Source organism: Oratosquilla oratoria, chromosome 20 (assembly GCF_046742065.1).
Source record: "Oratosquilla oratoria isolate Oo_2021 chromosome 20, ASM4674206v1, whole genome shotgun sequence".
Classification (NCBI taxonomy): Eukaryota; Metazoa; Arthropoda; class Malacostraca; order Stomatopoda; family Squillidae; genus Oratosquilla; species Oratosquilla oratoria.
Window position 1 is genome coordinate 48,639,260 of NC_134796.1, and position 12,500 is coordinate 48,651,759.

General features: G+C 39.7%; 1 protein-coding gene across 1 annotated transcript in view; it reads right to left on the reverse strand.

The window, feature by feature from the left end:
* sprt (PDZ domain-containing protein sprite) overlaps positions 1-12,500 on the reverse strand; it is a 363,285-nt gene that overhangs the window by 47,044 nt on the left and 303,741 nt on the right. The window contains exon 4 of the mRNA XM_076204083.1: positions 11,571-11,648. Coding sequence (XP_076060198.1) covers positions 11,571-11,648 — 78 coding nt within the window. The remainder of the gene's footprint in view (positions 1-11,570; positions 11,649-12,500) is intronic.

Below are 12,500 nucleotides of genomic sequence, written 5' to 3' on the forward strand. Positions count from 1 at the left end.
AGGTACCTGCAGACCGTACGCTTGCATTTGCATGTCCCGGGGCGGCGCTAGCAGCGTTTGCCCGCAGCCCGCCGGCTGGCCGGTCCGCGGGGTCGTTACAAGTTTGCATAAGGAAATGCCTCTAAAACCAGGTCCAGCACAGACCAGACGCAACCGACGTGGCCATTTTCTGCAAGCAATCGTGTTGGCTGTCCACTCACCCCAGCAAAGCAGAACTTCGTCCCTGGACTGAAGAAAACCTTTTATTGAGCACAACAGATCTATAGCCGGACTCTTATTTCTGTCCCCAATTCCCTATTTTGATATGAGGTCGGGAAAGGTTTATCACGTATTTTGTCAAGGGGTAGACACCGAGCTGGGCTGAAGGTCGGGGCTGAAGAAGACCTTGTGTCTCTAATTGCTCCCGCCATGGGATGACTCAGGTTCGAACCGCCTCCCTCTGGCCAGTCCCTCCTCCAGACGACAGAGCCCTCGCCCACTCACAAATCGGGTATAAAACCGGTTTGAAGGTGTTAATTGCAGGCAGATTAAAATGGATATCATCTGGGGTGTGGATACATTCATGGGTTTGTGTCATTTTGTTCTATAACTACGAGTATGTCCTCAGGGTTCTCAGTGTCCAGATTTTTTATTTCACTCTAACTGTGGTACTTTTCCGTTTACTTTGACTGCCGAAAGGGGAGCTTATTCACTCCTGTTGTGATCCTCAGGAGCGAAAGGGTTGTTGTTTATCTAAATTCATCCCCGTGGTACCCCACTCACTCGTGCGGTAGCCAAGGAGGAGGACCTCCAGTCTGCATCGGACAAACGAGTTTTGCAGCAATGGAAGTCTGACTTTGAGAGTATATCTCGCGTGTTGTTTTGTCTGAGCAACTTCGCGTTAATGTTTGTTTCAGGCATGTGCAGAGGCTCCCGTACGATCAAGAGAACCTTGACTTTGATGATAAAAAATTTGCTTTTGCGTTCACCAGATCATTCAAGTGAGAGGACAGACTCGAGACATGAACGAAATCCCACTCTCGATCGATTGGTCAACTGATTAGAACCGTCTGGTGGCACTTTGTCAATTGAAGTTTGGAGTGGCGGGGGTGGGCGGGAGGGGGAGGATCCAACAAACAAAGAACCTCGGCGACTTCCTCGTTATCCTCTGCTCAACGCCCACGCTGGTACCGCGCGTGGGCGCGCATCAGACCCGCCCCTTAAAGTCCTGTCGGCCCGTCCGAGAGAGCCAGAACCATTGGGACTCGATCCTGAGGTCCCCTAATCGTAAATAGGTAGACACAACTTCGCCAACCGTGTAGTCAGTGAATGGAATAAACCTCCTGCAGAGGCATTGTGATGTAGCCCGGTTCGAAATTGCGAGATTTATCTAAATAAACATCTAAGCTATATACTATATTACCTGCCAAAGGTTTGGTTCTCTTGTTTGTTTATTTCTTTGTACAAATATCTATTCTTAGCGTCCGACCTAGTTATGGGCCAAAAGGTCTCCTGTCAGTAGGCTCTTCCTTTGTAAATCCTTTATAACCTAAACCCGGCTCCTGCTAGCTCGATCGCGAGAAAGATATTTGCTTTTCCTTGAAGCGATGAGGATATTGAGGATATTGAGGAGAGTGAGGGGAGGAGCGGGGCAGAGGTGGGGGGAGGTGAGGCAGCACGCAACTAAAGATGCGAACCTTAATGGTACACTGGCCGGTTCAGATACTGAGAAAATTTTATATACCTCATCATAAAACTGATACTTGATATCTTTTTATCCTCCGAACTTCTACTGTGTTTGTTGCCTTTCTACTTAACCCACGTGCAAGCTAAGCTGAAACACGTGTTAATTGTATTCATTATGTTGTAAACAAGTATAATTTAAAGGCGCTCATATACGACTCGAAGCAGTCTCACCTATGCCTTTTGTGTTCGGATATCAAGACAACGTTTGAATTTCGAGGCACGAAATACGATTGGGATTTTCATGGGGGCACTGGGAGTTATCATTGTCCCAACCCAATCCTCTTAGAGTCACTTGACATACTCCAAGGCCACAAGTATCCTTGCGAACGACCAAACCTGATTCACAATATACCAGAGCTAAGATATTAGGAATTTTGTTGCTGCTCTGCATTATTACTTACAAAAATCGCATCTATCATAAACTTACACTGTACATAAATATACTAAATACTTGGGAAACCATAGGTCAGAATTGGGTGTCTGCAAAAGTATCTAATATATACGTACACACGCACATGCACACCAAACAGACGGACAGACAGACAGACAGACAGACAGACAGACACACATACACACACACACACACACACACACACACACACACACACACACACGCACACAAACACACACACATACATACATACATACATACACATCCACATACATACATATACAAATACACTTGCGCACGCACACACACACACGCACATGCATCCCGTATACATGTATACACAAGCATGCACACACACACACACGTACACATATGCACACGGACACAACATTTCTGTCATTCTCAGGATAGCTATTCGGTGCGTGGAGAACGCGGATGTACCACTGCAATATAAACGTCCCTGCAAAGAACACGCCCGCCGCCCACTGACGACGTCGACACCGCCTACAGAACGTCCTGGCAGGCAGGCAGGCAACGCCCTTAGACTCCCGAGGCAGCCGCTAAACTCAATGGGCAAGACCCCTTCGCTTTTTTTTTTTTTTTTTTTTTTTTTTTTTTTACATGCTGATGGACGTACGAAATCATACCACCTCGATCGTCTGGACTCTTCGACGAGGTCCTATATATACATGCGTGTGTGTGTGTGTGTGTGTGTGTGTGTGTGTGTGTGTGTGTGTGTGTGTGTGTGTGTGTGTGTGTGTGTGTATATATATATATATATATATATATATATATATATATATATATATATATATATATATATATATATATCCTAGAACGCTGCTGGCGACAGATTAGATCACGTCGGAGTCTCTTCTTCGTTGTTACCGTATTGGTTTTACGGAACACATGCCTCAACTCCTCAGGGACATATATATATATATATATATATATATATATATATATATATATATATATATATATATATACATATATCGCCTCTTCCCCCATCCCCACATTACAGGCCACCTTCGCTATACGATTTGGTTACATTTCCTAAAACTCAATCATAGAGTGGTTGATCGTCTACTGACCTTGTCAACTTTTGGGTAAGAGAGGGAGTGATCTCGTCGAATGAGATGGAAATGACAGTCTGCTTAGCCTGTCTTATCGTAAAAGTAAGGCGGGCCAAACGTATAGCGATGTCAGAGTATTGGCAAAGAGCGATTGTATTCGCGAATATTGGATAACGATGCATTGTCTAATGTAGCGTTTCTCAACCTTTTTACCCTTGCGTAACCTTTCAAATAAATTGCATGTCTCAAGGAACCCCTGCGCAAAAAAAAAAAAAAAAAAAAACATATACCATATCTTTCTCATTTTATTTTCATCGTAATAATAGGTTAGATAGGATGATGTCTATATTATATTATTACAATAACCAAGAATATGTCGTGCGTGTTTAATTATATTACGTATATGAAATTAAATAAAAGATCAAAAGTGCATTAGCTTATCTCACTTGTTCTCGCGGAACCCTTAGGGACCTTTTGCGGAACCTTAGGGTTCCGGGGAACCCTGGTTGAGGAACGCTGGTCTACTGCAAGAGACCTGTAGAGGCAAATCTCTTAATTTGAGCTCATTTAAGGTTGCCGGGGATTGTTCAAGGATTACAATCGAACAGAGAAAATGACAGAATTTCGAAATAAAAATACATAATTCAATGACTTGTGAACGAGAAAATAAGCTACCTGGCAGTACTAGCGAGTACAATCTGTACCAAGCGAAGATACCTGGGTACAAACAGCCTAACCTTAATTCGGGGTCTGTCACCCCCACCCCACCCCACCCCCCGGGCGCCGCAATGAATTGCAACGGAGAGTTTGCCCCGACGAGCTGCTAGATGCGGGTCCTCTTCCCTGGCCGGCTCTAACGTGGGCGCGCCCGCCACCATCTCGGCCTGTCACCTCATGATTTACCGAACTTCCTTTTACTTTCCAAACAAGCAACAATTAAGTTGAAGATTCTCCGGCTTGTGCTACGTGGTGATTGTCACCTAGAAGACCCTCGCTGCAGTGTGCTACACGGTAATTGGTGCTTCCTGGGTGCTACTTAGGCGGATCTCGAGTGCCCATCCCTCAGAAGGAGACAGGCGGCAGCGGGCCCAGGGCCAGTGTTTTTTTTTTGTTTTTTTTTTGTTACCGACAACCATGACCTCTCATGAGAAACCTAACTCAAGCAATACAGGCGGCTGCTTGGTTGCCTGGTCATCTCTTTACCTATGTTTATTTGTTTATTCGTGTACCTATCTATTAACTTATTTATTCATATATGCTTATGTTTATTTGTTTATTTATGTTCTTATGTTCTTATGTTATGTTCTTATGTTCTTATGTTCTTATGTTATGTTCTTATGTACCCACCTATTTACTTATTTATTCATATATCTAGACTTATGTTTATTTGCTTATTAATGTACCTATCTACTTATTTATTCATTTATTCATATATTTGTACTTAGGTTTATTTGTTTATTCATATTCCTATCTATTTTTTTATTCATTTATTCATACATCTGTACTTATGTTTATTTGTTTATTCATGAACCTATTTATTCACTTATTTATCAATTTATTCATATATCTATACGTTTGTTTATTTGCTTATTCATGTACCTATTGATTAAATCATTTATTCATTTATTCATAAACCTATACGTTTGTCTATTTATCTATTCATTGATCTATTCATCAATTTGTTTGTTCATTTACTTATCTATTTTTGAAGAGCAAACGCGAAGTGAATAATGACAATACTTCAAATGATGCCAATAGATTTCTGTTGCGTTTGGGTCACGTGATCGCTTGGCTTGCTACGGCGCTGCTCCCTCATCAATTACATTCCGGGTAACATCGAGGCGATGAATCCCCCCTCCCCCCCTCCGCCGAGGGGGCATCGCTCCTCCAAAGGTCAAGATCGTCTTGATAAACTCCTCTGGAAGGATTTTCGCCTGCTATGACAGTTTTATTTTATTAATATAGCTATCTATCTTATCTATTTTTTTTTATCTGTTTATCTATTGACTCGTTTCATTTTTCTATATAATTCATCTATCTATTCATTTACTTATTTATTCATTAATTGATCCATATATTCATCCATCACTCATTTTTCATATATATATATATATATATATATATATACCTATATATATATATATATATATATATATATATCTTTATATATATATATATATACATATCTTTATGATTGTTATATTTTTATTTATATAGCCATCTATCTTATCTATTTATCTATTTACTCGTTTAATTTTTCTATATGATTCATCTACTTATTCATTTATTTATTCATTAATTAATCCATTTATTCATCCATCAATCATTTTTCATATATATATATATATATATATATATATATATATATATATATATGTATATATATATATACATATATATATGTATATATATATATGTATATATATATATATATATGAAATGATTCGCTAGTAACAGTGAATATCATACAACTAATTTCCGACAGTCGACCCGGGATTCTAACCGAGGTCTTGCTCGATGCCAAACCAGCACCTTACCGACCGACTACGCCGTGGGAGCTACAAAAGACCTCCAACTTGGAGCTGAACTAACTTCCGAAGATTCTAGGTAGACTGATAACCGACTTCCTGGCATAATTTTCACAGAAACCTCGAGCTCAACTCTCGGACATTCGGTAAGACTGGTACGATACCTTTATGGGCTTTCGTCGTTGTAAAAACGCTGTTACTTGCTATTCACTTTAAGTATTTCAATCAGCTGAGGAAACTCCATCTACAGTGAAAAAAGGGGCTAAAAAATCGTACAGGTTATGTGTAAAGTAATCGTTTCATTACTGTTATTTGGAAACGTGCTTGTGATGGTTTGGTTTTCCGAAATATTCTCTTCAGAAGCCAAATTCTTCGCGCCAACACTTGTTTGCCTCCACATTCCTCCACATTCCTCCACACCAAGAAGGCATCTGAGTTCTTGCAGCCGCATTCCACCCAAGACGTTCCTACACGTTCCACAATGATGATAAAGATTTGTCGCGAGTCATTTGCGTCTCGCAAGCGTCAAGGATTGTGATGTCAGTTCTGCATTTCCTGCCGTCGTGGTAAGAGACGACGACAACGGTTGGCGTGAGCGGCCGTCGTTCTCTTCTTCCTCAAATTTGAATAGTCGTCACGCGTCAAGTAAATAATTTGTTGTCAACATGCAATGCTCAAAACTAGATGCTACGCTCCTTGAAAAGACCAAAATTCTGTAGGTGTAGAGGCTGGGCAGATATAGAAATAAGAAGAAATAAGAAGGAAAATACATGCAATACTCAATACGCTCCTTATAAAGACTGAAATTTTCTACATGCAGAGGCTACGCAAAAATGTCGAAAAGAAGAATATTACGCTTTGCTTATGCCTTGGAAAATATATCAACGATATTTATCTTAGCAACATCCCAATACAAAGACGCAAAGATGATAACAAAGTGAAGAAATTTTCACTTTTTTGGCGCCAAATTCCATGACATGCTCTACGCTGAAATGGAAAGTAGAGTAGTTATCTTACTGCCTGTGCCTGTAAGGCAAAAATCCCTCACGTTCGCTCATTCTACGATGATTTATCATACTTGTAATGCTCCTCTTAAACATTCGTCACTCTTTGAAAATGTACTGAATATAACTTTATTATATTTAATCTAACAAATGTTGTTTATCATCGCTGCAAGTTAATTTATTCATTATATTCAAATGTCGTTGAATAAAAAAATATAATTTCCTATTTTTCAAAGTTAAGGAAGTATAGTATTTCACGTAAACTTATTTCAATAACTAATACAATTTATACGTAGTAAATATCAACTAGATTTGATTAAAATGCTAAAAGTACACAATAGTTGTATATCCTTCCTAATGCTACGATATATTCGTGACGTCATGTCGCCACAGGGTTGCCGGCGCTCGTTCCACAGAAATTTATGGCCGTCATGTGACAAGTAATAGCTTCAATTGGTCTTTTATTCATCACTTGGGCACATCATTTCCGTCCGTGCGTGCGTGCGTGCGTGTGTGTGTGTGTGTGTGTGTGTGTGTGTGTGTGTGTGTGTGTGTGTGTGTGTGTGTGTGTGTGTGTGTGTGTGTGTGTGTGTGTGTGTGTGTGTGTGTGTGTGTGTGTGTGTGTGTTTTGTTCTCTATTTTTTCCTTGTTCCCACTCCTTCCCCCTTCTCTCTCTCCCTCTCTTTCTCTCTTGCTCTCTCATTCTGTCTCACTCACTCTCTCTCTCTCTCTCTCTCTCTCTCTCTCTCTCTCTCTCTCTCTCTCTCTCTCTCTCTCTCTCTCTCTCTCTCTCTCTCTCTCTCTCTCTCTCTCTCTCTCTCTCTCTCTCTCTCTCTCTCTCTCTCTCTCTCTCTCTCTCTCTCTCTCTCACACACTCTCTCTCTCTGTCTCTCTCTCTGTCTCTCTCTCTCTCTCTCTCTCTCTCTCTCTCTCTCTCTCTCTCTCTCTCTCTCTCTCTCTCTCTCTCTCTCTCTATCTATCTATCTATCTATCTATTTTTCTCTCTTTCACTCACTCTATCTCTCCCTCTTATTATTTTTTCTTTATTTTTCTCTCTCACTCTTTCTTCCTCCCTTTCTCTCCTACTGTCTTCTTTTCATTTTCTTTCCCTTTCTTCTTCTCATTCTCTTTTCTTCATTTTTCCTTCCTTTTTCTCTCACCTTCTCTCCCATTTTCTCTTCTCTCTAGTTCTCTCATTTTCTGCTTTTTCTCCCCTACTCTCTCTCTCTCTCTCTCTCTCTCTCTCTCTCTCTCTCTCTCTCTCTCTCTCTCTCTCTCTCTCTCTCTCTACTCATCTTTGTTTAGTTCTCTTTCCATGCCTCTTTCTTTATACTCGGTTTTACCTGTTTCTGGGTACTTTTGAAACTCGTCCATTTTAGTCTCTTCGGCCGAAGGGGAAAACGATGATGACAGTTATGTTTTCGAAGCCTAATACTGTCCCTCATTCATTGGGCGAACGTCCGCGACCTATATAACAAATAAAACAAATATTTTGGTCACCACGGCATTGAGATTTGGGTGAGGCTGTGACTGTTTGGCTGTTCGGGTGTTAAAGACTACTTGGCCGGCTGTCGGTCGATTTGCGGTACAATCTCCCATCTCCCAACCATCTACTTCCCGTCATTTTTTTCTTTTCTTTTTGTTGGTCGTTTTATGATGATGGGCTGTTGGGTCTGTGAGAAATGTTTCCAAGAAGACTATCAGCGAAGTGACGTCATGTCGACCTACGTCGTCTTGGTGGAGATTTATTGGCGCCAAATATCGTTGTAGATGACAAAACGACATTTTTGGTAAAATGGTCACATTGTCATGGAACGGAGAATTAATTATTTTTCAAGATATGTACGACTGACTTAATGTGAGAATGATAAACCAAATTTTAATAGTATTGAGAAAGAAAATGTAGGGAAAGTTAATGAAAGAAGGCTATGGCATTTTTTTTTAGATTTGTACCTGCAAGTATGATGATGGCGTGAAGATAAAAACAACGGTATTGATGATGTCGATAATAAGACAAACAATGACATGACGGTGATGACTTACGGGAAGACTTTCTCTGTTACGCAAGTCGTTCTGGTATCTTACAGAACAAGTTTAGAAAAATTTCCTGTTTTTTTCATATTAAAATATAATTCAATAAACTCTAAGAACTGCGAGGCAAAAGCAATATGAAAATATTTTATATCTTTGTTTTGCTTTGACAAACCGAGTACACTAGAAATACTAACTTACTCTGTTATTATCAGTGTTTTCTAAATTATTGCATAATTACATAAAGGTTTAATATTTCAGTATTATATGAAAGTGGCAGTATTCATATTACTTTTCAATATCAGTCGTCATTACCAATCTCATTCATTGTCTTGATCATCGCAATTATTATTGTTACTACGATCGTGATAAAAGTTATGATTATGAGTATATAAGCTATTTGCAATCTCTGAAGTTCCCATTCCTAACATTTTTGTCTTCTATAATACATTAGAATGCTACCATCAGTTACATGAATAAGTCAGTAATGTATTTGACAAACGAAGTCTTATTATTCTTATCCCTATTAATTCTCGTGACGACACCGTAACAATTCATTATTGCATGTCCATATATCCTCGTTTGTAGATTGCATGAAGCTAACAAATGATCGATGAACGATTTTGATTCACAAGAATACCATCCAGTAACCTTTAAGCAAAGTGTTTAAAGAAAGAACCAACATCTACGAGTACTTCATGAAAAATCTTATCAAAACATAAAACTAAACCACAAAGAAATATGGCGTAATCATAGCATTCGAAACTAAATGAAAACCCTTGACTTTCTGGGAAGGCGAAAAAAAAAATAGATGTTCACTTTACGAGTACTATGAGTGCCTTCATTGAGGAACGGTCTAGGGGTTTATGTTTCATGCGTGAGTTTGATAATTAGGTTATTTTAGGAGAAACTGTTCTTCGTGAGCGTCGTGAGTCGACAACGACGACATTACGTAGTGTCGTACACTTTTTGCCCTCCAAAACCTAACCCACGCCGTCCGTTTATGACACACTGTTTGTTTATGGGGGGTCAAGTGATCTACCATTTCTCTTTCATTTGGTTATTTTTACACTAGATAAATAGAAAATAATAAATCGTCTGGATTTAGAACACAAATTAGGAACGCCAGTCAGTTAAACTATATCATTAGAATGTTTCTGAGTGTATCACTTTCATGACGTCATGTCGCTAGTTTTCTTCTCAAAATTAACTGACTTGTTTAGAACCGATTGAAATAACGATGAGGAACAAGACATAAAATTGTCTTCCGTCACGTGATGAATGTGAACAAGATGAACACTGATTGACCGACTCCCTGTCTTGGATCACGTCTTGGACTCGTGATTGACAGTTATTTCCCTCCCGAAAGAGAGCTCAGAGTTCATATATGACCGATCTATGGTTAACGCTGTGACCTTACACGCACACACACCAAACTCCCCACCCACGAGAGTTGGAGTAATGACTCGCAGTGTGTGTGTGTGTGTGTGTGTGTGTGTGTGTGTGTGTGTGTGTGTGTGTGTGTGTGTGTGTGTGTGTGTGTGTGTGTGTGTGTGTGTGTGTGTGTGTGTGTGTGTGTGTGTGTGTGTGTGTGTGTGTGTGTGTGTGTGTGTGTGTGTGTGTGTGTGTGTGTGTGTGTGTGTGTGTGTGTGTGTGTGTGTGTGCGTGTGTGCGCGTACTTGTATGTATGTGTGCGTTGCCGTTAGTACATTTACGTTGACAAAAACCATAAATACTGTCAAGCAATTTCTGTACACAGAAATGAATTAAATGTTCTACAACGAAAAATATATCTGTATGTCTCCCATATAGCAATATGGGTCAGGTTTGAATGTCCGTACTAGTACATCTTTCTACACCCTATTTATCTTAGAACAATGCCTATTCAGAACAATGGCCCGATGAGACGGACATAAGAGAGGATCGTTTCCTTGTCATCCATCTTCGAACGTTTCAACTTCCCAACTTTCATCTCGAGGCAATCAAAATCGAAGGTCTTTGTGTGCATCTGTGCTCCCTAGAACTGAATAAATATCTTTTAATGTTATCAAGAATAAAATATCTACAGGCAGAAGAAGTCTCTACAGAGCTTCATAAAATCGTGTGCTGTTGTCCATTAAGAAAAAGTTTCTAGTGAGTTATGACGTATGCCACGTTCGTTTCAACTTTTCAAAAATGTTCTTCTTGCGTTCGATAATTACTTTACAATCCTCACATTATTAATAAATTATTTTTGTTTTTTATTTTGTTTTATTTTTGGTGGTAATGAGGGTTTTTGCTAAGGATCCTCCATTGGCTAATGTAATTATTTTTTTCTCTAAGGCCATTGTCACACTGTCAGACGACACCGTGGTTGTTGATTATAGGAAATTCTCCTTTGTGAGCCACTAGACTCGAAAGGCTATGGTAGTACTTTAATCAGGGGTTGGTAGTCGATTTATGAAGTTCTGTCTATCGTCAGGTGATTCTATTAAGCTAATTTAACTTGCAAACATTATAATCTGAGCCAAATCCTGTTGTAATGGTGACATATAATATTCCTTGTGTGTTGTACATACATATTTGCAATATTGTTTATATATCATTATATATTCAATATATTATTGTGAGAACTAAATGTTCATTTAAGAGTGTATGTCTTGGTTCTGCTTACAAAGCGACCGCGCGCTTGTTTTTGTAGTGCTTTATCACATTGTGATTAATACAGTATTTAGCATTGTTAATTTGGTTTCATTGGCCAACCAGATACACGGTGCCTCCTCATAGTGTAACACGGGTATAATGTCTCCCTGAAATCGACTGCGACGTGACTTACTTTTGCCTCGAGTGTCTGAAGTTTGTCGACTCTGGGACGAGAATGTCCCCCGTGGGCACTGGAGGGCAGAAGCGTCGCCTGGAAAAAACAGACAAGAAACCCTCCATTAACGAACAGCAATTCATAATTCTCAGCAATTAGGAGAGGTCAAAAGTACAGTAACGTTGACAGATCCGGGCACGACATCTGGATCCAACTCTGCAAACAAAAAATTCCTTGATTAAGGTGCAATACACCTTTATACCTATTAGATGTATTATAATAAAAGGGATGAATTCTCATCACATATAGCAGGATCTTGAAATTGCATCAATAAATTGTTGCAAGTAAAGTAACAGGACCTCTGGCAGAGTATGTAGATGCTGACCTGTCTTAATGGATAAGACCAATGTTATGCAAATGACCAGAGCTTGCTTCAGCAATTTTAACTGCGCAAGCCATTACTTTCGAAAGATAAATGTCATGTTCCCGACCTCTTCAAGAGGTTGTCTTACTGTGTAGAGCTTTGTTATGGTCGAAACCAAGAGGGTTTTGTTCTTCTGAGGGTGGCGGGTTTGGGACAAAGAGAGGAATTTTTATGTTCAGGAACCTCGAATCCGTCCCAAAACTGCCTTAGCTGCTTCAGCCTAAACAGAGCTCCATAAATTGCGATCCCGTATTGAAGACGGCGAGATCACTCGAGCATTTCACTTACTACATCCCTCGCAACAAAACAAATCAAAATTAATGACAAAAATATTGTAATCCCAAGTCTGCCCGTTGGGTTTAATTGCAGTTGGGACTTAATGGGAATAGACTCATAATTGAAATTGAAGTCAAGGACATGTGCCAATTATAGTGATTGCGAATCAGTAAATACAAAACAGTTGTAAGTGCCTACAATTACTTTTTTACTGTGATGATTCTCAAGGCTGCGCCCTGGAAAGAAGA